Source organism: Dipteris shenzhenensis, chromosome 32 (genome assembly GCF_047967505.1).
Source record: "Dipteris shenzhenensis isolate YYH24624 ecotype China chromosome 32, Dip_SZ_1.0, whole genome shotgun sequence".
NCBI classification, from domain to species: Eukaryota; Viridiplantae; Streptophyta; class Polypodiopsida; order Gleicheniales; family Dipteridaceae; genus Dipteris; species Dipteris shenzhenensis.
The window spans coordinates 24,597,481-24,625,266 of NC_141627.1; the positions used below are offsets into that span (position 1 = coordinate 24,597,481).

A 27,786-nucleotide genomic window follows, 5' to 3' on the forward strand; every position below is an offset into this window, starting at 1 on the left:
TCCTCTTCTTAGTTTTGAAAGCCAAAAGAACTCTCTTTAAGTACAAAAGGAATAGATGAACCCTATATGTGGGTCTCAAACCAAACTCAACTAACCTAGGTGGCATACTAACTGAGCCACTAACTAGAGTATGTAAAGATAGCTGTCATCCAGCTATTATTCATGGGCAGTGTACCAACCATATCTACAGCTAATAAGTCGGTGACATAAATGCACAACGGTCACCCTGGCATATCACGAGTGGAGCTCGATATCTCAACATTATTTGCACAATGAAGTATGGGAATTTGTTGAGCAAACTCACTAAGGGAGTGAGTTGTAAAGCAAAATTAGGAAGTCAAATGCTATGAGTGAGTTGAAGAAATTGCAACTTGCAAGCTGAGTTAAAGTATCCATGAGCTACAAGACAAGAGTGAGCATATGGATCCATACCATCTCTTCATTTTTGTAGCCAAGTTTATGCTTTAATAGTTCAACAATGTTTGGGATCGAAGATCCTTGATCCTATGTATATTCAAGGAGTTTTTTTTGTGTTAGCTACTTTGCAAACACATGTGCATCATGTCATTTCCTATTGTATTCAATCAAAGTAGAATTATAATTCAATAATATTTCATCCTATGAATCATTCCTTGAAGCAATACATGTGACAACCCCATTATCTTCTAAGAATAATAGAATACAATGCTTACACATGAAAAGTTATAGTAAAAAAACGTTTCAACAAAATTTTACTTACATGACAGTAAGCGACTCTCAAGTCCAAGGGATTGGGATCTCAAACTCCTATCTTATGAAAAAACAATAGCTCCACATTCACATCCATATAGACAACTCATTGGAAGTATAATGTATTTGACAATTACAAGGGTAGATATAACTTTTGCACTTAGTGCTCTCTGTTAAGTTATGAAAAACAACAAGAAGACCCATGAATGCTAAAAGATATACTTGAAAGGAACATGGAAATAGAGGTTATGGATTGAGATATGGTAGATTGATAGATCTAAATTTCTTTGGAGTTCACGATGTTGATTGGATGCGCAATTTAGGTGATAGTTGATGCAGACGTGGACACTCATTCAGTATTGGATGAGCAATCCTTTCATGGAAAAGAAACAAATAACTAATTGTGGCTTATCATCAACAAAAGATGAAAACATAGATTGAACCTGTATTGCATATGAAGTAGTATGGTTTAAAATATTTTATGAAAAACTTAGATAGTATAATAGAACTTAATGTGTTGTACTTTGATAACCCAAGGAGTATTGACCTAGTAAATAATCCAAATTTTTAAGCTGTGTGCAACAAAGCAAATGATGCCCATTACAATCTTATTAGATAAAATTTTGAAAGTGGAAAGATATACCCACTTGATTATCCAACACAATTGTTTTCTCTCAATGAGTTTTTATACTTACCATAGCTTGAAATTTGTCCACATAAACAATAACTTAAGAGGGAAACCATCAAGTTGTACAACTTGTATATATTTTTTCTTTTCTAGATGTTAAGCACTCTCGTTTCAACCTTTTAATTTTTAAAGTTATGAATATAAAAAATTCAAAGTAAAATATACAATGCATCCTCTACTTACGAATTGCAATGTAAGGGAGATGTCAAGAATAATATTCTAAATTGCAACTATAGTGCATACACTAATTTGTCGCATAAATTGCACTAATATTTGAACTTCAATGAAGTTGAAGGCACTTTGTCTTCTTTGGCTCATGATAAGGCTTCAAACTAGATAGGCTCTCTTCTCTCATAGCTCCTTTTCTCCACTCAAAAGAACCAAGCTTCAATCTATAACTTGAGATATAGGCCCCCCAATTCCTAGATTTTTTAGCTAGATTGTCAATCCTATCTCATCTTTAAAAACATTTTGTCTACCATCAAGTGAAAATCGTAGCTTCACAATACCTCACACATGAAGGCTTCACCTTAGCCTCTTAAAATCGCAATGCCTAAACTATGCAAGGGCTTGCTGAGAAAGCATACGTGCCTCACGATTGATCGAGCGCCCTAAGGTGGATGCAACCTATGTGGAGACATAATGAAGAGAGTGCTCATGACATGTACCTCAAGTCAATGAGGTTCCAATATAAATTAGCTTGGACTCATAAACAGAACCTTGAGTGCATTTCTGCCTACTCAACAACACATGATAGGCCTCTTATATAGAGAGTACCCTTTGAATAGTCAACATCTGTGGGATCCTCTGATCCACATCTCTCCTTGTGAATATCCTCAATCTGCATCCTTACATCATGTAGTCCACATCCTAGGGTGGCTACTTTGATTATTTCCTATGCCATACCTTAGCCTCTAATCATGTGCTCATGGCACCACAACTCTCAACACCTCCCCTTGGTGCCATGATCCTTTGGCTACTGCAAGGTGGTCAGATGTGAGTTACCTAAACCAGACCTAAACCAGCTTGTGGTAAACGTGACTGCTGGTGACTTAATTGAACCAGATAGTCTAAACCAAGGTTAAGTATGATTCACCACAGTTACTTCCAATATGCCATGTGGCACTTGTAGAGAACCTTGTGAAACTTTGTGAAATAAATCTGAGGCTACAGAGGCGCGACGACGATGGAAATGTGGGAGAAGATTTCAATGCTAGAAGAATCTTCTTCTTCAGCGACGGTAGGCAGACACCAATACCAAAGAGCTGTCTAAGCGGGGGGGAGCAAGGGCAAGTTGCCGGTGCTCTGCATTGTAGAGTCTCAAGCATTGCGGGCGCTATTGGAGCTACGAGGAGCACTGGGAGCTCCTTGAGAGAAGCCGTGGAGTGAAGGTCGTTTCAAGCGGGCAGCATCGTTCATCATGCAACCGGCTGGAGCTGGTCATTGGCCGGGAGCTAGCTTCCTTAGCCACTAGGAAGCTGTGTGGCTATTGATTGGAGCTTGTAAGGCCATCTTTGATGGAGACAGTGCTCACTTTAGAGCTAGGAGACTGGCCGTTGCAGTCGTAGGGCATGCAGTTGGAGCTGAGCATTGCTATGGGCATGTAAGAAAATAATACATCTGTGCTCAATAGATAACAGGATCTCGTATGCAAGAGAGAAAAGCAGATAGTATGGAGAATCAAAAATTTGATTACTGTAAAACTGATACAATAGATGGCACTACCTCCCAACCGTGCGCTCCTATGTGAGAAGCTTTGATGGCATGCTGGAAACAGTAGAGGACGGAGGCTGGATGCTAAGGAATCAAGATTGCTGTAGCCAGTGATGAATATGGGCTTCACGGGTTTGCTCTTATATAGCCACTAGTCATAGCCGGTTAGACCCAATTGGGTGACCGACCCAGTCCGCCCAAAACGGCCGACTAGGGGTCGGTCCCGAAATAGACCACCGACCACATGATAGAACCGTGGCGCAAAATAGAGCAAAATAGCCATCTGGGATATCTCGGGCTCCAAACGGGCCCTGCAACCTGAGAGTGGGCTCTGCCCCGGGAAATGCTCCATCTACCCTCAATGCAATCAGTCATGGGATGCCTTCTCGCACTTGCATGTAGCCTAGTTGGTAGTGCACCAACTCTTTCTGAAGCCGTCCAGCCATCAGGCCACACATGGCCCCCATCTGGTGTCCAAACCAGGACCTACCAGATAACCAGGCTACTCAAATGCCTTCTCCTCATATGGGGGGCTTACAAGTAGAGTTAGCTAGTTCTCGCGTAGTTACACGAGAGTGGAGCATTGATATCTAACACCCCCCCTCAATGTCCACCTGTAAGTGAACTTACTTTTTCGGCCCAATGCCAAGTCAATGAAGATGCCTCTCTAGCAAGTCTCTTCCAAGAACCTTCGTGAAGATGTCCGTAGCATTCTTTGTAGTCGGACAGTACACCAAGTCGACCTCTCCATCCATGATGAGCTCGCATACAAAGTGATATTGAATCTCAATGTGTTTTGTGCGAGCGTGGAACACAGGGTTCTTTGCAATTGCCATGCAACTCTGATTGTCACATGATAACTGCGTAGGCTTGTTCTGCATTGCACCCATGTCCCCTAAAATCCTCCTCAACCACACTGCCTCACAAGAAGCAAAACATGCTGATTTGTACTCAGCGTCGGTAGAAGAAAGAGCAACTGTGGGTTGCTTCTTGCTGACCCATGACACAGCTTTAGATCCAAGAGAGAAACAATAACTTGTCACTGATCTCCTGCTGTCCACGTCTCTTGCCCAATCCGAGTCACAGAATCTGGTCAAGGTGTTACCCTTGGTATAGGTGATGCCATAATCAAGTGTGCCTTTGATGTATTTCAACACCTGCATCCTTGCTCTCCAATGGTTCTCCCGGGGGTCATTGGAAAACCTGCTTAGTACACCAATCGCAAAGCTAATGTCCGGCCACGTGTTGCACAAGTAAATCAAACTACCCACAAGCCTTCTGTACTTCGCTTCGTCTACTAGTGGTGATGAATCCTTGTTTGAGAGCTTCACATCAACCTCCATAGGGGTGCCAACTGTCTTGCACTCAGCCATGCCAAATGCCTTCAGTATCTCTCCAGCATACTTCAGTTGTGAAATGAAGATCTGTTTTGGCTCTTGCCAAACCTCAATCCCCAGACAGAAATGCATCAATCCGAGGTCTGTCATTTCAAACTCTCTTCATAGCAACTGCTTTGTCTGCAAGATCTTCTCTTCATGGTTCCCTGTTATGACAAGGTCGTCCACATAAAGGACCACGATTATACACTTGCCTCCTTCTCTATAGATATACAAATTTGCATCAGATGGGCTCCTCCTGAACCCGTTTTGCAGAAAGTAGGCATCAATCCACTGGTACCACGCTCGTGAGGCCTATTTCAGACCGTAAAGTGCCTTCTTCAGTTTACAGACTTTACCTTCTGAATCGAGGATCACAAAACCTCGTGGTTGTTCCACGTATACCTCCTCCTTGAGATTGCCATTCAGAAAGGCAGATTTTACATCCATCTGAAACACAGGCCAACTTCCATGTGCTGCTAAAGCCAAAACACTGCGAATTGTGGTTAGTCGAGCTGTGGGAGCAAAGGTATCCTCATAATCAAAACCATGTATCTGTGCGAATCCTTTTGCCACGAGCCGAGCCTTGTACTTATCCAACATGCCGTCAAACTTGTACTTGGTCTTGTACACCCACTTGGTGCCGATTACCTTGCATTTTTGTAGTCGATCCACAAGGTCCCAAGTATTGTTCTTCATTATGGAGCCATACTATGGAGCCATACTCTGACTGCATAGCCTCCATCCACCTATCATCACCTTGTGCCTCTTCAAGACACTTCAGTTCTTCAGCATGGATCACCTCTATCATCAAAGCGTAGTTGACCAAGTGTTCCTGTGCCCTTCTTTGCTCCTCTAATCTCTTGGACCGGCGGTGTTCGGATGGTTCCTCCTCAATGGCTGGAGGTTCTCTACCATCCAAAAGCTGCTTTACCCACTTCGGGAATGGTTGTTGCCGTTGTGGTTCTACAGGCTCTTCTTCCTCTTCTTTATCTTGAATTCTCCCAAGCACCGTTGGGGGAGCTCGGTCTACTGTATTGGATGGATCTCCTGGTCCTGGTTGTCTGGGAAGGAAGCATCCTCCTCCAATTGATGCGGCTATTCTGAGAAGACCACATCGCGACTTACTATTACCTTCTTAGTAACAGGATTATAGAGACGGTAGCCCAAGAAAATACACTTCCGGCTCTTCGATTCCCATTTGGTCCTGTTAGCATCAGGGACATGCACAAAACAGTCACATCCAAAAACTCTAAAATGTGCAGCTGAAGGTTTCTTTCCAGAAAAGGCCTGCAGTGGAGCCATCCCGTTCACAGCCTTCGTGTAGCTACGATTCCGAATGTAAACTGCCGTGTTACATGCTTCAGCCCAGAAAGTCTTTGGCAAATCTTTCCCTTTCATCATACTCCTGCCCATTTCACAGATGATGCACATCTTGCGCTCTGCTACTCCATTTTGCTGTGGTGTATGTGGTGGGGGTTTCTGCCTCTTGATCTCGTGACTTTTGCAGTAACTTTCGAATTCACTTGATGTGAACTCACCACCTCTGTCTGATCTCAACTTCTTCACCTTTCTCCTCGTTTCTTTCTCGAGACGTACAAACTTGCGGACAGATGGCAGGCTCCAGCCCTCGGGGCTTTGCACCCCCCCATCCCCTTGTCATACATTTGATATGCCCCATGTCATAACAAAGGCCCACCATAGCCTTAAATCATTATCTAAACCCTACCCCTAACCCAAAACTCTATCCAACTTTGGCCCACAAACCAACCAATTACCAAGGGCCCCTAGATTTGCAGCAAGGCCAGAGAGCAATTGCAGCTGCATTACTTTGTGTTCAACAAGAACTAGAGGTGCACCGATCAATGGATGTAGCGGTAGAGGTGCTTGAGGGTGTTACACTCTAGCCGAGGTAGCATGACCTCGGAAGAATCAGTCGACATTTCCCTTAAAGGATCTATCTCTGTAATATATGTGTTTGCGCTTCATGTAAATGATCGGGAGGGATTTAATGTCAAGGTCCTAGGTGAGGGCTGATAGCACCAGACTAGATAGATCTAAGACCAAGGGCCTAGTGCTGAGATATTGCCTAGGGGCAAGGAATTAAATGCATCCCAAGAGAGGCGTGAAATGTTGAATTAGGAAGGCCCTATATAGATGACATGTGGCATCTAGATCTATCTAGGGATTTGGGGTTTGCTAAGGCTAGAGAGAGAAGAGAAGAAAAGGATTCATGTGATTTTCAACGTAGATCTCTGTCTCGCTTGTGAGCCTTAGCAAGAATTGGCTGGGAGGAGAATCATGGTGCTGCTCCCGTGATCTGCAGTAGAGGCTAGAAATGAAGAGCGACGGAGTGTGGAGCTGTCGTGACGACGGACGATAGGTGGGAGCGTACGTGACGGGCCTATAGCCGACGATCTGCGAGGTGTTCTACAAACGAAAAGAGGACTGTTGTGCATCCTTGGCGAAGGAGTTACGTAAGGCAGGTTGGATGAGTGAGCGCAGAATAGCATGGGGGCCTGACAGAGGTTCGTTGACGAAGGTCTTCGACTGTTGTTTGTGTTCGGTGGTCGTTGGTAGAAGGTATCGTTATTTTGTCGAGGTGACCTTGCGGGAGGCTATTCAGTGCATAGAGAAGCCCGTGGAGAGCTGTTGGTAACAGCTGTCGACTGCTTCCCTGTCGCATATACAGTCAGAGTACGGATGACTTGTGAGAGCTGAGAGCAGGCCGTACGTGCAGGCTGCAAGCTGCGAAATTCGAATTGCGGGGAGTTTCCAGGGAGCACTTTATCTATTTTCCCTTTTGGTTTTCGTTATTCCTGTTTTGTCAGAAGCAGTTAGACGTTTGTGGTTTTAGCAGAGGTCGCAGTTTATGATGCTATAGCAAGGACAGATTATGCTTGAGGATATGCCTGTGTGCTTCAGTTGGAATTAGACTGCAGGAATTTCCCTAGTATAGGGAAGAGCGCCATCTGTGATATATGCCTGTATTTACTGCTTGATCAGTGTGAATGTGGGATTGCAGGAATTCCCTAGTATAGGGAATTGTGTTCAGAGTATCAGTACACTGAATTGTGTCAACTTGTGATTACAGTGTTCTAGGGGTGTTTTTTTTTTTTTTTTTTTTTTTTAAATAAAAACCCCAAAACAAGGCACCTATTGAACGGAATGGAAGCAGAAGAAGGGGCTTCCAGGAGGGACCCTGGTGAATCAGGAGTCCGGCCGACCCAGCAGGGATCGTGCCCAGTAGCTCACACTTTATCTGGCAGGATTGCATTGCTGGAGGATGCCTTGCAACAGTTGTTAGCACAGCAATTACAAGCCAACGCAGGGCAATCTGAACTTAGGAGAGCGTTATAGAGTATGTCTGCCAGACCTTCTCGAGAGGAGAAGGGAAAGGCTCCAATGGAACTGGAGTCTAGTGTCCATACGGTCGAGCCTAGGAAGGCTAAAGTGCCAAATATTGCCAATTACAGACCGGAAAAGTATTCTGGTCGGATGAACGACCGTAGCTCCGATGTCATTGAGACCTGGTTACACAAATGGGACGAGGCGTTCGCCATTTGTGAGATCAGAAATGACATCAAAAAGATCCGCGAGGCCACCCATATGTTTAGTGAGGCAGCGGATCGGTGGTGGATTAAACAACAAAAAGATGGCATAGCATCCACTACCTGAGGAAACACTTCTTACCTCCGGACGAGGCATCCCGAGCTTGGGATCAATATAGGAACCTTCGTCAGAGAAATTTATCAGTGGCAGAATACACTGATAAGTTTCGAGAGAGTGTAATGAAGGTTGACGAACCCCTGCCTCAATCAATCCAAGTGAAAGATTTCATATTTGGATTGAATGATCGAATAAAAATGGAAGTTCGGGCTAAGTACGCGAACACTCTAGATGATGCAATAGCTATAGCCCTGAACTACGAGGATGCCAAGGGCAGCAAGCCAAGTGGGTTTGCACAGGCCGGTACCTAGTATGGGTATCCGAAGAAATCTGGGTTTAAGAAGAAGTGGGCTAGTAGAGGGAGTGGTTCGCAGCCGAGTGGTCAAGCCAAGCAGGCGAGACCAGCTGAAACTCCTATACCAAGTACCACCATTGGAGTGAAGAGGAAAGTAACCTTTTAGTGCGTGAGGGGTGCTCGTAAAGCGTCACTATATAGCAACTTTAGACAAACGTCGCTATCCAGTGACGTTTATCAGAATTGTAAGTGTCACTAGATGGTGTTTGCTCCTTATTTGGGGATTTTATTAGAGGTGTTCTTGGATTATATTTGCATATTCTCCAGAACAGCGGGAAAAAGCGAGGAGAGAAGGCTTATGCTTTGGTTGCCTTCAACCTCATCAGTGGAGAGATTGTCCACGTGTAATAAAGATCGTCGGTGGATGGCTGAGATGGTGATCTCAGAGTGCGACGTGGAGATGCAGGGAAGTCCCAGAGCGGAAGAGATGCAGATTCAGCTAGCGGGATCTTCTCAGAGGTTAGTACCTTGTTTGTTCTGTGTGTCTGTTGCTAAGTTAGTGACGAGTGCACCTGATAACATCCTATCTAAGCCCGCAGCAACGGGGTATACAGCCTTCAATGATACGGAGTTAATTAAAATGAAAGGGCAAGTGGCCAGTCATGATGTCATTGTGTTGTTTGACTCGGCGTCAACTCACAATGTGATTAACTCCAAGCTCGTGAAGAGGCTGAAACTAAAGACAAGTCCATCTGACTATGTGTATACAGTCAGGATGGCCGATGGAAGTTCAACTGAAGTATGGGACCAAAGGGTTACCTAGTTGGAGCTTCGGATTCAGGACTATACTGAGAAGCTTGATTTTGAAATAACCAATCTTGCTCATGCAGATATAGCCCTGGGAATGGCGTGGCATTCTAGGAAGAATCCAACCATTGATTGGAAAAAGCACGTATATCAATTCAAGATGAATGATGTGCTTTATGTCTTGCGAGGTGAAAGAGATATACCTCAAGGACCGTTGGTTTCCGTGATGGAAATCAGAAAGGCTCAAGTAGAGTTTTTGTACCTTTGCACAGCATCGGTAGAGTCGGTGAATGATTCTTCGACTAGCACTGATGTTACGCAAAGTGGTGAGATGGCCAAGCTGGCTAATCTTATAACAGAGGAGTTCTCTGAATGTTTTAGGGATGAACTACCTTATGGGTTACCTCCAGAGCGGAAAGTTCAGCATAAGATTGAACTGATCCCGGGGGCAGAACCTGTAAATAGACCTCCCTATAGAATGAGTTTTACTGAAGAAGCGGAGGTGCGTAGGCAACTGGAAGAATACCTCAAGTTGGGGCAGATTCAACCAAGTTTCTCACCTTTTGCTTCGCCAGTGATATTAAAGAGGAAAAAGGATGATACGTTTCGCCTCTGTATAGATTACAGAGCATTGAATAATATCACTGCTAAGCACAGGTATCCGATGGCTCGGATTGATGATTTGCTAGATGCATTACATGGAGCCGTGATTTTCAGTAAGATAGATCTTAAGTGCGGCTATCATCAAATCCGGATTAGAGCCGAGGATGTGCATAAAACCGCTTTCAGAAGCAGGTTTGGTCATTATGAGTTTTTGGTAATGCCCTTCGGACTTACCAATGCTCCAGCAACCTTCGTCATGCTTATGAACGATTTACTACATCCGTATATTCGTAGTGCATTTTATTGACGATATCTTGATATTCAGTAAGAGTGTTACTGAACATCGTGAACACTTAAGGATAGTGTTCAGTACTTTGAGGAAAGCCAGTCTTTATGTGAATAAAAAGAAAACTATACTGTGTATGGTTAGGCTTGAGTATTTAGGGTTCATAATTACTCCACAGGGAGTAGAAATGGATCCGAAGAAAGTGGCTGCGATACTGACTTGGCCAATCCCTCAGAGTCTGACCGCGTTGCGATCATTCTTGGGATTTGTCCAGTTTTATAGAAGGCATATCAAAGGATATTCCGGAATAGTATCGCCATTGACTGATCTGACCTCAGATAAAGTACCTTTTATTTGGGGATAGAATCAACAAGAAAGTTTTAACACCATAAAACAAGCTGTGGTCTCAGGACCGGTGTTAAAAATAGTTGATCCCCAGAAACCGTTGTTCCTAGAAACCGATGCAAGTGGCATTGCGGTAGGAGCAGTCCTCCTTCAAGAGGGAAGGCCAATAGCCTTTGAAAGCAAGAAGCTTTCTCCCTCTCAAAGGAATTGGCCAACTCATGAACTGGAGTTATATGCAGTTATCCATGCTTTGAAAACATGGAGGCATTATCTGTATGGTTCAGAGTTTTATGTGGATGTAGATCATGATACTCTGAAACATTTTTGTAAACAACCTGACTTGAGGGGCCGCCAAGCTAGGTGGGCAGAGCTCATGCAGGAGTTTAATTTAACGATTCGGTACCGAAGAGGAAAAGACAATAAGGTAGCTGATGCGTTGTCTCGCATTATGCACAACCTGAGTTTCACGGTATTAGAGAGTGCTCTAATGACCGAAATCAGAGAAACTCAAAAGGTGGACGAGTTTGTCCAGAGCTTATGGCCTAAAGCTCATGTGTTAAAACCCGGGGAAAATGAAAAGAATGACCTGGCATCCAGAAAAGGCCAAACTTATGCAAGATATACCATAAGGGATGGTATGCTAGTTAGAAATGGCAAGGTTGTAGTACCTGGTCAGAATGATCTCAGGCAGAGAGTCATTCGACAATGCCATGATAGCCCGTGTGCGGGACATCCAGGAGTCGAGAAGACATATGATCTCGTGAAGCGAGATTTCTTTTGGCCAAAGATGAAAAAGCATATTCATGAGTATGTGACACGGTGTTTCTCGTGTCAGGTAAGTAAGGCCGAGTGGGTGAAGCCACCCGGACTTTTACAGCCCTTGGAAATACCACTAAGTAAGTGGGAGAGCATTTCCATGGATTTTATTGTAGGGCTACCTGCAACACAAGGAGGATATAATTCTATCCTTGTGGTGGTTGATCGTCTAACCAAGATGGCTCACTTCATTCCGACTAGAGAGTCTGTTAGTGCCCCGCAAGTGGCGGATTTGTTCATTAGACATATATTTCGTCTGCATGGATTGCCTAGATCCATAGTGTCAGACAGAGATGTTAGATTTACCGGTCATTTTTGGACAGCGGTATTTGAGACACTAAGGACTGAGTTGGGAATGAGTAGTGGGGATCATCCTGAGACGGATGGTCAGACGGAGAGAGTCAACCAGACTTTAGAGGATATGCTGAGGGCATATGTGTCATTGAGGCAACATACATGGGACAAGTGGTTGCCATTGTTGGAGTTTGCCTACAATGATAGGAAACATTCATCTACTGGGTTCAGTCCGTTTGAGCTGAACTATGGTTATAGACCAGCCAATCCGACTATAGTTGGAGTACCTCAGAAAGTGCCTAGTGCCGCGAACTTTGTAGTTCAGATGCGGGAGACGCTAGCACTTGCGAGAGCTAATATCCGCCAGGCTATGGATAGAGCCAAGGTGTATGCGGATGAAAATCGGTCTATAAGAGTATTTGAAGAAGGAGAAAAAGTTTTTCTCAGAATTCCTTCGCACTCGAAGTCGTTGACTTCAAGAGAGTGTGCTAAGTTATCACCTCGATACTGTGGGCCGTGGTTAATTCTAAAGAGAATAGGCAGTGTAGCCTATAAATTAGAATTGCCACAAGGGTGTAAGGTGCACCCGGTTTTTCATGTTTCACGTTTAAAGAAATTTTTACATACCACTCCACATAAGCAGCAATGGGATGCTCCACCTCTACAGCCAATGGCACTGCACCAAACTGGCACTCATTCAGTGACCATGGGCTCCTACAACTGCTTGTCTCTGTCCTTGCTGCATGCCTTATGAGACTCCAGCAGCTGATGAATGACTTAGAAAGTATGACCCAAATAACCCTTTATATGGAAGTAGGGAGGGGCAGTCCTTTGCTGACCAACCTGGCCTGACAAAGGCCAACCTAGAACATATCATACGTCTATAATATATGTGAGAGGGAAACAAAGCCATAGTACAAACTTTTTGACACCGATGAGCTATGCCAAAGCATTTGCTGGTGCAATGATAGAGTAAATCACCTTTTACAAGTCTATGAGAAAGATTATTGTGACAGGAGAAGGCAGTGGTGCTACTGAAGTAGATATTGAGGCAGGGGAGGTAAGAGCAGTGTATTCTCCATTGCTTGAACCTGGTTCATAAAGGGGAAGGGCTTTGACTTCCAGAAACATAGAAGACCACTTCAAAAGGGCAAAGGCAGTGGCACTATGGAGGGAGAGTAGCACTATTGGAACTTCTAGACAAGGTATGAGATAAGGTTCCAAAACTAAAACTGAACGCTTCTCTTTTTAATGGACAATGGCTAGGCTTAGACACCATAATCGGGTATTGTTAGAAAACACAAAGACGGAGGTTGCTCTCTGTAGCCAACACTCCCGCGCGGTAGAGCTAAATTCAAATCTCACTCCTCCTATGCACGGTAAAATAGAAACAGTAAACTAGATTGCTCCAATAGATGGACAAAACTATTAGAAATTTACCTAACAGAGGGTAGGGGTACGCACAGCGGAAGACTGATAGAATTGCCCAGGAGCTCACACAGTGGTGTGGGCTGTGAAATCACAAACTTCTTAACTTAATGTGCATGGAATAGATGTGCAGACTCATCAATAGACAATGAACTAGAGAAACCACCAAAATAATATATTTCCGTCCAAAGCTATGGACACAATACAAATAAAATAGATCCAGAGTCCCACCAATGGTGTGGTCCTCTGATCTTACCACAAGGTCCTCCTCCTATCTGCCAGCTATCTCTAGACTCGAGCCTGCGTGCTCCACCTCGAGTGTAAGTAGACTTTCCGTCCAGATCACAACACCTTGCTGCCCTAGAAGACAGCCAAGGTCCAGCCTCTAGGGAACTCAGTCTGCAGCACACCTTTCACTCTCCTTCACCCCCAGTGTGAGGCCCAAGGGAGTGGCTTCTGGCTGCTCCTGTCTGCTCCTGCTCTTGCTGGATGGTTGGATGAATTATGAAGCCCAGGACCTCTCTTTTTATAGGCCCAAGGCCTGCTGCAAAAAACCGACCAGCAGCATCATTCTGGCCAACCCAAACAGGCCGACCAGTCTGCTGCTAAAGCCGCCCGGCCTTTGGCCCTCCATTCCATGCAGGGGACCAACCCCTAGGTCTGCCGGTCTGCCCATGTGCTGGCCTGGTTGGCGGGCTCCAACCAGCCCCGCCATCCCTATTCCAGTGGCTGACCCAGCTCCTGCTCACCCCCGCCATGTCTGCGCCATGCTGCAGCCCTTTCCCGGCACCACGTCCTGCCCGTACACCTGCTGTGTGCACCCGTACAGGTCCGTACCATTGCTGACGTCATTGCACCTTTGTTCCATGCTGGAGATGCTATGCAGATCTGCTCTGCTCTGTCCTTGACAGTCCCCTGGCCATTCTCTGCCAGATCTGCCCTCAAGGCAAGCTTCCTTCTGCCAGGTACTCTCCTCTCTTTGTGTGAGGTGCTGCCCATGTGGCAGCCCCCTCCCTCTCTTTTCTTTTGCCCACATCGCAGCCATGCTGCTGCTCATGTGTCAGTCTCTCAAACCCTAGGTTCACCCCCCCCATGCTCTCCTCATATGGGGGCTTACAGATGGGGAGGTGACCTTTTTAACAAAAACCTCATACAAAGGTATGCTCAGTGTGCCACCATCTAGCAGATTTGGTGCTGCGTAAATGTGGAACCCTGGCCCTACCTCCTCCTAGCACCTCCAAAACTCTGTCAGCCTGTGTGCTCCTATGGAGCTTTGATGGAATGAGTAGATGCTACACAAACCGTTAACAGCCCTGAATGCAGCCCATGTGTGAGGCACAAGGTGTTATACCTAGATGAGTCCAGGAGGCACAAGGTGAGTCTGACTCCTGGCCTCCTTGCTGATCTGGTATGCAGCCAAATTGCGAGGCTCTCAGTGGATCCCTGGTAAGACTGAATGGACCACCAAGGCCCTATTTTTAGGGCCGGAATGCCCTATGAACTCCTCGACCAGCAGACTGGGCGGCAAGAAATCCCTACGAAAAACCACAACTATGACTATGGAGCAATATTGAAGCTGATGAGACTGAATCAGCAATATTCGAAGGGACCCTTGCCAGAAAGAGCACACTGGATCAACCGACCCTCTTCTAGGGCTGCCACACAAGCACATCTTGTCTAGCTTGAAACCTTCATCTTGCGTACAAGTTGCAGGGCCAAGCCCATTCTGGCAATGCAGAAACTTAGCACTCCAGGTGACCATACAAAACACAGCCCTTGACTCATCTAGGCTCCCAGACTTGCCATACCTTTTAACGACAAAAATCATCCAACAGTAGGATGTATCTCTCAAACCCTCTTAGAGTGCTGTCACACTAGCTCACCTTCCACAATGCAGATGAAGGTACTAGCCATATTTGGCCATGTTAGGGTAAACTCACACCTAAAAAGAAAATATTCAGCACAAAGCAGGAATGCATCAGCGAATGGTGTTCCATACCTATGAAAACAATTTCCGTCTTATACAGCAAGTGATTATCCCTAAAAGAATTAGATAGCCCTCTTTTCTGCCTAGCGGTTGCATGTAGGGATGATTACCAATACAACTTTTTCGCATTCCACACATGCTTAAATCCAACAAACTCAGGCATTCCATCTCAATCAGAAGGTGATGGGGCCTTGCCAAACAAAAGAAAACAACCGAAAAAAGAAACAAGCCCTTTCTTGTTCTTATACATTGAATCTAATCGCTGTGACCGGGAAGATGCATGGTTGTTTGGTAATTCACTAACAATCTTGCATATCTCATGAAGAAATCCTTTGACAACTGCGTGTGTTCATAAATTCTTTCATTGAGACCCTAAGATTTGACCTATGAAATACGATTCTATGACACAAAACAAAAAATAGAAAACACATGATTCACAAAAGTCTCTGAAAGGTCTAAATGTAAACTTTAAAGACAAGGTTAACAATGAATGTTGCAATTTGCAAGTTTGAAGTAAGGCAGAAGGCTTCGTTTCAGTTTCTAAAACTACCTTTGTACTTAAGTCTTCATTAACAACTACTCAATCTACCTGTGAACCAGTAACAACACTGTAACTTCATATTGAATATCATTTCACCTCGGATCAACGTACAAAAGACCTCATTTTGAAACTTGAATATTGTCGCCATCCACCAGTTCACAGTTTCAAAAAAAAAAAAGCTGCTTCATCCGGCCGCATCTTTACTCTTCTTCTCTTCGTCTTTGCTCTTGTCAAGACTTGCACTCTCATTTGCTTCCGACGCTTTCGCTACATGAGCCTTTCCCTCAGCTCCACCCTTTTCCGGTTTCATCTTCAATTGTTTCCGCATATCATAGGCATCTTCTCCGTCTGCGTAATATTTGGCTTCCACATCATGAATTTTGTAGCCCAATGTCTCGGTGTAGAGATGGAACGCTGCGCGGTTACTTTTTCGCACATGAAGTGAAACATACTCAGCTCCAAAGACCTCCTCCATGGCACGCTGCGCCGCATTCATGAGCTTAGTGGCCAGACCCAGTTTACGGTGTGTACGCAAAACTGCCAGCGACGTGATATGTCCATGACACTCAGTAGACTCTTCTTCCATTTTAGCCAGCACATAGCCGACAATCTTTTTATTGTAATCCTCTGCCACATAAAGAAGCTGCGGCCAAGACAAAATATGATAGAAATAGTACTTCATCTGATAATTTTCAGGGAGGCACATGAGGTTGCAAGTCTGCATAGAAAGCAAATCATCGACGGTGGCTTGGCGGATGCAAACCATGGCTGAAGGGGGATGGAGGCATCAAAAAGAGGTGCTGCTGCGATGAGAAGGAGAGGTCAGAAGCATCAAAAAGCTGCAAATCGTTCACGATCAACAGATCAAACAGAACAAAAAACTACAGATCAAACAGCGAAAAGTACCTTGATCGCTGTCGTGAAAGCTCCAAAGAGCTGAGGCTTCGCCTTTGAAAAAAAAAAGAGACCCTCTCAGAAACACACTCACCTTACATAAAACAGACTCTGACCTCGGGTTCCATCACCTAACCTTACCTCCCCCCTCTGGTTTTGTTGCTTGGCGCCCATTGTTGCAGAACCCTGGTTACTTTGTTTAGCACTGGTTTTAACCTCGGAAAAGTAGAGTTTCCTCCGCCCTCTCTCCCTCCACTCAGCCCCGCCTCGCCTCGTCTCCCTCTTTTTGAGAGATGTGAGCAGGTTTCTAGTTTTGCCGGAGGGCAATGCGCGCGGCACCCTATGCCTCGTGTTCTTTTCCAAAGAAACCTCCCGGTTACTTGAGACAACCCGTTTGCCATAAAAATCATATTCATCTGTACAATACTTTTCGAGTGGTCTTAGTTGTAGCCGCTGGCACTTTGCTGACCGATTTGTGGACAAAGAGCAGTGCATGGAACATTGAGTGTTACCAATCTGGCAAGAAGGGCCACATGAAAAAGGATTGCTATAAGCTAAAAAGAGAGCAAAAGGATAAGAAAAAGAATGAAAATTGGGGTGCAGATAAGAAGGAAGAGAGTCCAAGGGAGGACAAAGGAAAAGTGAAGATCAAGGAGATCAATGCAGTCATTGATGATAGTGACAATGACATTCTCTTCATGTTAGTCTACCTGCAGAGTTGCTTACCACTTCAGATAATGCATATTCCTAGGATTGGATTTTTTATTCTGGTGCTTCCTTCCATGTTAGGGAATGGTTCTCCACTTATGACAGTGGAAAGACAGGTTGTGTGCATCTTGGAAATAACTATGCATGTGACATAGTGGAGTAGGTGCCATAAAGTTTTCTTTTGCAAATGGGTCTGCATTTGTTTTCAAAAATGTGACACATGTGCCTAAGTTGACCAAGAGTCTCATTTCAGCGGGTCAGCTAGATGATGCTAGTTTTTAGACTACCTTTGGCTTTCAGAGTTGGAAATTTCAGAAGGGCTCTATGGTTTTGGCAAGAGGTGTCAAGTGTGGGACATTGTTTCCCTGGGGGAGAAGTGTCCCTCGGATACCCCTTGATGGGATTCTTCCATGAAAATCTACCTTTAGTATGGGAATATACATCCTTGGAGCATCATGCCTCCCCTTTTTTGTACAAGCACCCAGCAATGAGCAAATACCTCCAGGAGTCTAGAGCAGGCCTTTCATCCTTGCTTGTTGATTGGGAAAATTTTCCAATCAAGAGCTATTGAATAATGACTTTGTGCTTATCCTCATGCATGGACATGGTTGAATGGATTCACATTAAGGAGTCTATCATCAATTTCTCATCTTTGGTCTATGATAACCAAAACATGGCAAACTGAGCTTGTGGTCTTGAATTAGAATCCCTAGAGTAGAAGCATCCATCAGATCAAGTGTGGCTTCATGGTCATCTGGTTGATGAGGTACAAGAGCACGTAGTGATCCACATAGAATACGAGCTATTTGCTAAGGAGATGATGGTGAAATTTTTGTATATTGTACACCATCCCTAGGGGCTCCCTTTTTGTTTTTGAATAGTCATTTCAATGGAGGAGACAATTTGGCTTGCATAATCCAAGTTCCCTTCATGCTAAGTTGAAAATGAACCAATCGCCATCTTGGATGCATTGACATGCACATGGAAATTTATCTTCAGGTCGGGCTTTCACAAGATTGTTTCCTTGATCAACATTTATTATAGCATCTTGAATGTGACTTGATCACCATTTCTTGTAGGCCCTTGAACGCTCCATCTCATTCATTGCTCCATTCAAACTTTGTCTTTTCTCATGTTAGCTAGTGTAGTGGTTTGACACCACCCAACAAACTTCTTAATGAAACATTGGTAGAAGCTCAAATATTATGAGCAAATGCAGTTGCTTGATTTAATTCAGTTCCTTCATCTTTTGGATGGCATCTATCTTGGAATTTTTGGTCATGATGCCTTCGTCAAAAATTGTGTGCCCCAACAATACTCTTGAGAACACACAAAAAACTACACCTGTATGGGGAGAGGTACAGTACTCTCTACTTTTGGTGATGTGGTTCTTGGTGATGTGGGGGCTCTTTCCCTTACGAATTTCCCTCCATTACTTTAGGATATCTTCTACTTAGGAGGGAGTCGTTTTTTCCACTAGATGTCGGGTAAGGTTTTCCAACCTATTTCCCCCCCAAAAATGAGGATTGTTGACCAAAAAATTCAGGGTAAGATTTTCCAACCTATTTCCTCCCAAATTTGAGGATTCTTAGCTAGAATATTCAAGGACTTGGTGATGTACCACATCTTCATCAAAGGTATCTGACTTAGAATATGCATAACTATCAAAAGCTAAAACCCTCAAGCTAAATTTTTCAAGCTAACAATGATAAGAACCTACCCACACATGTATTTTTTCAAAAAATAGAACATCCAAACTTAGAGACCATAGAGAGAACTCCAAGCAACGATGCTTGTTTTGTTCTATAGACTAGGAAGTCATCAAAGAAAATTGCTATGAATTTTTTGATGTATTCCTAGAATGTCTCCACCATGAATCATAAACATTGTTGGTGTGCTCTTCAATCTAAAAGGCATGACTTTTCTAGAGTATGCCCCCCTTTCATACATTGTCTTTTCTTAGCCTTCTTTAGCTAGTGCAATTTGGTTGTAGCCACTATATTCATCCATGAACAAATATATTTTGTGGGCAACCACTTTGTCCAATATTGTATCTGTGAAAATTAGTGGAAATGTGTCTTTGATTGTGTACTTATTGAGCTGCTTGTGGTCAACATAGACTTGGTAACTTGCCATTTTTATTGGGTGCAAAAACAATTGGAAATAACAAATCACTTTGGTTCACCTGATAGTAGGTAAACCCTACCTTGAGCAACTTGTCTATCTGCACTTCACCAACCTAGCATAGTCGGGGTTCATTCAATAAAGTGTTTTCCTCATGGGTTTTTCATTGGGGATGAGTGGGATTCGATATTGGATTAATCATGGTGGAACCCCTTTCAGGTCTATGTATTCCTAGTTGAATACATCTTTGTACTCTTGAAAGAGCACTTCTACTACTATGAGGAACTTGTTGAGGAGTTCTTCATTGATCTAGATCATGTTTGGTTCCTCACTTGACCCTAAGTTCATTTCACGAATTGCCTCACCCTTGGTGATCCACCCATTGTAGCTAATTTGGCTCACAGGTTGTTCTTTAACTTCATGTTTCTTCTTCATCTGTGAAGCTCATGGAAAAACCATATGCAACTCTTTGGCTTCGTGCACCCATTTTGTAGCTACTTGTAGTGCATTGATCATTATAGGGTCAACAATATTCATCACAATTATCTTTTGTTTGGTGTTAGAGGTGTAGTCTTCTTCTACTTATAGACATTTTAGCTTGCAGTCTCCCTTGATGGTGCCCTTACCCATGGGTATTCACACTTCATTGATTTCTTTAGTTATTGTCATGAGAGAGTTTGAGAGAGAGGTTAGGGTGTGAGGAAATGATACTCAAATGAAGACATGAAGAAGACTTTCATTCATTCATCAAGTATATGAAGATAAGTGAAGTACAAGCCTTATATAGGCTACCCACTCACACACTAGCACCTAGTACATAAGGGATAAGTCCCATAGTGACACATGGAACTCACACACATGAACTAGTACTAGATCACCTAGTACTACACACCAACACATCACATCAACACTTTCTTTGGCTATGATATCTCCAACACTCCCTTTCAGAGCAAAGAGTGTAAGACCCAACATGCAAAGACTAGACCGATTCCCCCTCCACTGCAATACTACAAAGAGAAAGTCCAACTACCCGACACCTCCCATGTGATAGCAACTTCTCAGTCAGCTTGTGACTAGCAAGGGCAAACCATCACTCATCACCCCTCCTTACTCTAAACTGGGTGGTCAATATCATCAAACCAAAGTTTTAAAAAAATGTACAATCATTTTTGGGGGACAGGGTTGAGTACCTCTTATTGACTCCAAATACATTCAATTTAGAGGGACACCTTAAGGCTAAAAACCTTTATTGATTCAACATAAATACACGTATCTAGAGCTAAGTATCAACTACCACCTCATAAAGGAATAGATCATGCAACGTAGCAGGTGAAGCTACTTGCTCAAGCCCAGTAGATGTAGCATAAATATTCTTGAGCTTGTCTAGGTTATCTTTGGTGGCTAAAGTAGTGAGGTCAAGTTGATGAAGTAATTTGTTGACCAACCTCACACCAACAAGTGCTAATTCTTTATCATGCTGTTGAGACATAGTATCAATACAAGGCGTGTTGCATACATTCTTCCTCCTAGACAATGTTGCAAGTCTTGGCAGTATTACAACGCTCACATGAAGAGCATTAAAGAGGATTTCTATATAGGCCGTGAGTCATCAAGACCAACACGGACAACAATCTAGTTGCTGTACCTAGATCTCTTTGTATTAATTGCATCCCACTCATATAGGTAAATAAGCCCCTAAAGAGAGTGCTTATGGATTGGAGAGACCAAAGCTTTCAAATGTGGGTCTCTATGTTGAAGCCGGTAAGAGGCAAAGGTAGAAGCACTATCATAAATGGAACGTTGGTATTTCATGCCCTTCTATGCACTTCTATGCCTAAAACTTTTCTTGGAGATTGCTATCTCAATGGCAACCTTTCACTTGCGCGCATTGAGACCCGACTCGGTCTAGAGACCGCCAGCCTTCGTATGGCTGACTGTGAATAAACAAAGGAAAGAGATAAAGGAAAGTGGCAAAAGTAAAGTCACAATTACCATGAAGGAAGTCGTGAACAAATGCGGAGGTAAGGAAAGAAGCAGTGCCAACACCTTGTGAAGTAGCGTCTTGACCTTCCATTCGATTGTCGCATAGCCTTTGTTTCTTGAGTTCTAAAGCCTTCTCTTCGCTCCTTTGCTAGGCCTGCTTTGATATGTCAGGATCATCCGACTAACTCTTCCTTCTGTGTGGGTAAGAATTGAGATGGAGCTCAAGGTTCTGCCATAATAGGCTTGTTTGAGTTGCCATCCATGCAAACGGTGAATTGTGGTGCTATTGTAAAGCTGACAAAATTGCTATCCACCATAGAACTTGAAGAGCTGCAAGATGGCTCAAATATCCACGTGTGTGTAGATATTTATGGCTGTTAGGTACCCACTAGTAGCCCCAAGAGGCTATCAAAGCCTTGCTCCAAAACATATGAGCAAAGATGGCTATGAAAGAGACAACAAGCTATGGCGAGCTCTAGGCAGGTACAAAGAGGAGAAAAGAAGAGGCAATTGACTATAGAGGACGCAGAATAGAGGCAAAATAAGCCAAAAGGAAGAGATAGCTAGAGGCAGAAATGACCATGCTACACAGGAGAGGCAACTGAACAGAGTTAGGGTTAGGTGAAGAAGATGATGATGTGGCAAAGCGGTACGACAGGGTGAACCTACTCTAATAGCATGTTAGAACATGGTGGAGAGAGAGAGAGAGAGAGAGGTTAGGGTGTGAGAAAATGATGCTCAAATGAAGGCATAAAGAAGGCTTTTATTCATTCATCAAGTTTATGAAGATAAGCAAAGTACAAGCCTTATATAGGCTACTTACTCTATTAACTGATTGGTTAACACTATGCCACCACTGGTTAGAGATGTCATTTGATGGATTGTGGCAAGTCCATAAATCGAGAATTGTTCCTTGGATCCAAATAGGCCCAAGGTGGTTGTAAAAGAATGAGGAAAGAGAGTGGTATAAAGGGAATAGGGTTGGCCCTCCCTTCAAAAGGTGACATGTATAAAAGGCCAAGTAGTTGACTTGGGTCTTCATTGTTGGATGCACAAGTTTGGAATACAAGCTCCCTCTTCTCTTCCAAGAGTGTTTTTGGGTGTTCTCTACTTTCCTTTGTAATGTCTTTGTGTTTGCCACTCCATCCCCATTCATTCTCCTCTTCTCCTCCCCTTCTCCCTCTTGTTGAGATATGGTGCCATGAGTGCATAATTAGAGGCTAAGATATGGTGTAGGAAATAATTAAAGTAGCCACCCTAGGATGTGGACTACAAGATGTGAAGATGTGGATCAAGGATATCCACAAGGAGATGTGGATTAGAGGATCCCACATATGTTGACTATTCAAAGGGCACTCTCTATATAAGAGGCCTACCATGTATTGTTGAACACACATTGCAAGAGATATAGATTTGCTATCTCCGTCTCATGTCTTATTTAGTGTGCTTTGAGCCTCCTTAGAGTTATTCCGCTCATATTCTGTGCACTAGGCTTAGTGGCGATCACATGTTGTAGTTTTGTCATGGTATCAGAGCTTAGGTCTTGGCATGCCTTAGGAGCTCATGAGTTCTCCTAGGTTAGTTTTAGTTTTAGATTGAGAGTTCTCTTCCACCTAGAGAAATTTCTACAGATTTCCATCCATAGAGATTCTTTGTGAGAGAGAGTGTGCTTGAGAGGCTAACCTCCAATGCATACACTTCAAACTCCCTCGGGCCTCAACTATAGCTCGTATGGAGCTCTAAATGACCTAGGCAAGCAGAATCTACACGAGACTACGAGCAATGAGTAAGGCTCAAAGCAAGCAAGCGACTCCACTATGGCCCAAAGATTATCAAGAAGGATTCTGCATGCAAAAGCAAAAGGCAAGATGCCCACAACAACAATGACAGCCAGCCCCAAGCACCAAAGCTCAACAGAGGCTTTGACAAATCAAGCGCCAATAGCAGTGCCTCCTCCAAACGTTTCTCATGCAAGCCCCATGGCTTCATTTGCACAAACGTGCAAGCCACGCATCCTCCTTGCCTACAGGGAAGCTGCAAGACTTTCAAGCCCAATTGATCACATAAGAAGTCTTTGAAAAGTAAGGTTGGATCCGGATCATCATTAACAATAATCAGTTCTCGGTTCACATGAAGGGTGAAGGCGCTACGGTTGGATCATGTTTCACATCGAGCGGTAGCTGAAGGAGAGGTGCGAGCTATGACCTAGCAACCCTATACAGCTGTGGGAAATTAGAAACGAAAGCATCAGACATGCCAAAGTTGAAGTTGGCATTCATCTGAAATGGCAAGTGAGCGTCTGAAATGGTGGTAAGCAGACGGTCGGCAGGAGCAACCATCCTCTGCAATGCATAAGCTTCAGAGCACTTAGCTCTTGTCTCTTCACGGGCCTGTCCCAAAGCCAACGCGCATGACCCACTCCAGCGACTCTCACAATTTTTGCGATTGCAAGCGGTGAAATTGGTTGCGGTCTCCTCCAGAGATCCGAGATGATGGAGAAGGACACTAGGTTCATGGAGAGGGCAGTAGCGACGCCGCCCTCGGTGTTGCAAGACCAGAGAGTCACCTCGAGAGGCTTCACTGAGATGATCAGGGGGTACCTGGAGAGAAGGCAGTGCTTGAAACTCGAAGTTGCGAGCCATCGGTGTTCCATTGCAGTGAAGAGCACCGCGCCATCACTACTGTGCTTGAGGCCTCCCCACACCAAGATTTCATCACCTTAGGCCATGTGGAAATGCCATGTGGCAGATAGGGTTAGTCAACTAAACCCACCGAGGTAAGGTTAGGTAAAGGCTTGGTCAATTTTCTACCACGTGGCAGATCAAAACAAATCATGGTTAACTCACTACACTAAACCATGGTTAGGTTTAAGTTTAGGATTGGTTAAAAAATTACCATGTGGCACAATGCCACCTAAGCACACAGCCCCTACCAAGCACAATTTGTAATCTGCATGTGAATCCCTCTGCCACATCACTGATTGCCCCTCTTCTTGCTCAAAACGTCGACAAGGCGTAACTTGCAATCTAGGAAGAATTTGGACACGATCCAAAAAGGAAAAGTGATCGCCTTTTCAAGCTCTATGTGATTGTCAAATCAGAATCATTGTTACCAATTAGACACTACCAATATTGAAAGAAATCAATTGGTAAGACCTTTGCAACAAATGGAAAAGCGATGCATGAATGCAAAAAGCATGCTGAAAGCACAAGTGCATGAGATGACCATAGCACAGAACATGGCATTCACACATAAAGCATTAAGGCACATGGAAGAACAAAGCATCATGCATCAAGCTACATCAAGCAAAAAAGACAACGACATTGACAACATGTATTGAGAAGCAACATCCTTTCCACCTTTAGCCCATATGTTTTGTAAATCAAACCTGACCACCTGAGAGTAGCTATGAAGCACCCAGGGGAGGTATTGACATGTTAAAACCACACTTGACCGCCTTAAGTAGCAATGCAAGCATTAAGGGGAGGTGATGGATTTGTAACTCACATCTGACCACCTCGCAGTAGCCAAAGGATCATGGCACCAAGAGGAGGTGTTGAGATATGGTGCCATGAGCACATAATTAGAGGCTAAGGATGGTGTAGGAAATAATTAAAGTAGCCACCCTAGGATGTGGACTACAAGATGTGAAGATGTGGATCAAGGATATCCACAAGGAGATGTGGATTAGAGGATCCCACAGATGTTGACTATTCAAAGGGCACTCTCTATATAAGAGGCCTACCATGTATTGTTGAACACACATTGCAAGAGATATAGATTTGCTATCTCCCTCTCATGTCTTATTTAGTGTGCTTTGAGCCTCCTTAGAGTTATTCTGCTCATATTGTGTGCACTAGGCTTAGTGGCGATCACATGTTGTAGTTTTGTCACCTCTCTTCTACCATCTCCCCTTTCCTCTTTCTCTCATGGGAACACATTGCAAATCCAGGAGCCGCTTCAGTGACATTAGCTTATGCTTTGCATTGCTCTTACAAGGAGAGGAGGCTCCATTAGCATTCCTTCAAGATCCTCATGACACATGAGTCACTGTCGAGACCACACATCTTTGGCACCGCTACCGAGGAGTTCAAGGTATGCTTTTTCATTGCACTTGCCTTCTCTTGTCATCTACCCATTGATCATTGCTTCAAGCTTAACTAGGAGCATTGATAGTGGAGTTTCAGGAGAGTAATGAGTGAAGAAGTGTGAGTTTTGGAGGGAAAAAGAAGAAGCTGTCATTTTCTTTTGGAAAGAATTTTGGATCATTTAGAGCTTGTTGCCAATGTTTTTTAGTGTTTTAGTTGGTAGGAAGATAGTTTGGAAGATTAGGAGTGTATGGTGTCAAAACTCACAAAAAACAACCAAGAATGAGGAATCATGCTGAAAATCAAAGTGGTTTTGAGAGTTAACAGTCACCTCTTCAAGAAATCTCTCATTTTGCATTCAAATGTTGTTTTTCTTTCTTGTTTTTTGCACTTAGTAGGTAGACTAGGTATTTAGCATCCCCTATCACAAAAAACCTAAATAGAAACTTCAAAATCATCAAAAATCATAAAAAACCAGTCAGCAAAACTACGAGTTTCTATCCCCATGACCTGTCGCCATAGCTCAATATTCCATCGACCCATTGCCTTAGTCCCTATCCCGTCGATTGACACGTGTCAACCACCTAACCCACCTACCAAATTTATGGTCTGACAAGAGGGTTGACCTGGTGCTACAGCTTGCTATCCCTTCGCCTAGTGCTATAGCATTATCCCTCCAATCGGTGCCATACTAATCATCCCATTGGTCGGTGCTATAGCTCTATCCCACCAGTCAGTGCTTTAACTCTATCCCATTGTGTCGGTGCTTTAGCTCTATTCCATTGGTCAGTGCTTTAACTCTATCCCACCAATCGATGCTATAGCACTATCCCGTCGATCAGTGCCTTAACTCTATCTTGCTCAGTCGGTGCTTTAGCTCTATCTCACTGCTCGGAGGGATAGCTTTGGGAACACAAAATCAAGAAAAAGCAAGGATATAAGTGTGCTGCCAAACCTTGACCCCACGGGGCCTTGACTATGCTAATGAACACATGATCTTGAGATTAGAAGAGTCCTACAAGCTCACCCTGAGCCTGAAGATAGTGCCTCAAATACCATCTTGTTGACCTCCATACCTAGCTTAGCATCCTTAGGGTCAGCAAGCTCAAAAGTCGATTCTTACTTCTTGCAAGAACCACTAGCAGGTGAAAAATCCCCATCGCATCAATTCTTTGATGATAAACAGTCCTATGGGGATGGATTTAAATGCTAGAATAAAAAGGGCAGAGGAGTAACCTCAAAGCCTACAATTAAGAACCTCCACCTTAGAAGCCCCTATGATTCCTCCTTGGCAACAAAACATGGGAGACATTCCCTACCCATAGGCCTATTCATACAAGGAACATACCACTCCCTAGAGGATCTCCAATCCACCAACAAGTGCCCCTTATAGGCCAACAAGTGCCCCTTATAGGCCTATTCATACAAGGAACATACCACTCCCTAGAGGATCTCCAATCCACCAACCTGTTAGGCCCAACCCAACCCAAGTCACAATGGAAATGGCTAGTGGGCTTGGATCCTCCCATCCCAACTTTGCACCATTAAATCCATGGATCCCTTCATCATTTAGGACCACCAATGTATGGGATAGGGCCCACTCATCCACAACCTCCTCTTATACCACAAATAGTCTGTATGGATGAAGCTATGAGAATCCTAGTGCAAGCGCTAGGAAGGGGGGTTGCCACTCCACCACTAATGTTTCCAAGAAGGGATACCAACCCCTCAAGGAGCAAGCCTATCACAACCTCCAAGCTAATCACCATTACAAAAAAATTGGACTAAAACAAGGGGCCCTTTTGAGAATTACTAAAATATTAGAGGCTTGGATAAGGGAATATGATATCCATGAACGAGATTATGCCATGTGGACTTCTCTGTAACAGAGGCTTCCCAAATCTAGGGGAAATTTAAAATTTTTTTTAAAATACCCCAAAAAACGTCATTGGTGCTTCACAATAAAAAATTACCTTTGGCAGGCTTGCCCTAACCATGTTAGCCTCCTTGTTTTCCTCCCATGGCAAATGATCCCCTAGCTAGAACTATGCTCACATTTTCCATTTGGTTCAACCATTTGGCCCAAACTTTGACTTCCTTACCAGCTCTCTCCCTATTCTCACTCTTCCAAAATGTTTCAAACATTGATTCCTGCCACTTTCTAGCAGCTGTTTCAAAATATCTTCATTCCACTCTTGATTAGTCATTCTCTCTCCTCTTTGCTCACGTTTTTCTTCCACATTCAAAAATCTCTCAAACAAACTTCTGCCCAAGCTCTATTCATCCCTCTTCTCTTCCATTCATTCTACTTATTTCACTCTCTCTTAGAAACCAAAGTTGCAACCTAAATCTTCTTGGAAGGAGTGAGAAAAATGGGTGTTCTCTCATTTTTGGTTCTTTCCCTACCTTTTT

At 43.8% G+C, this 27,786-nt stretch overlaps 1 protein-coding gene across 2 annotated transcripts; it reads right to left on the minus strand.

The window, feature by feature from the left end:
• Window positions 1-15,469: 15,469 nt before the first annotated feature.
• On the minus strand, window positions 15,470-16,539 carry LOC147880496 (Acyl-CoA N-acyltransferases (NAT) superfamily protein). 2 transcript variants are annotated; one of them, XM_087370836.1, is made up of 2 exons: window positions 16,484-16,539; window positions 15,470-16,377 (listed from the first exon to the last, which is right to left on the minus strand). In XM_087370836.1, exon 2 carries the CDS (start codon window positions 16,341-16,343, stop codon window positions 15,762-15,764), a length of 582 nt encoding a protein of 193 aa, XP_087226962.1. In that variant the 5' UTR covers window positions 16,344-16,377; window positions 16,484-16,539; the 3' UTR covers window positions 15,470-15,761. The 2 variants fall into 2 exon arrangements, with proteins under 2 accessions (XP_087226962.1, XP_087226961.1); XM_087370835.1 differs by having other exon boundaries at window positions 15,470-16,380.
• Between the last annotated feature and the right edge of the window lie 11,247 nt (window positions 16,540-27,786).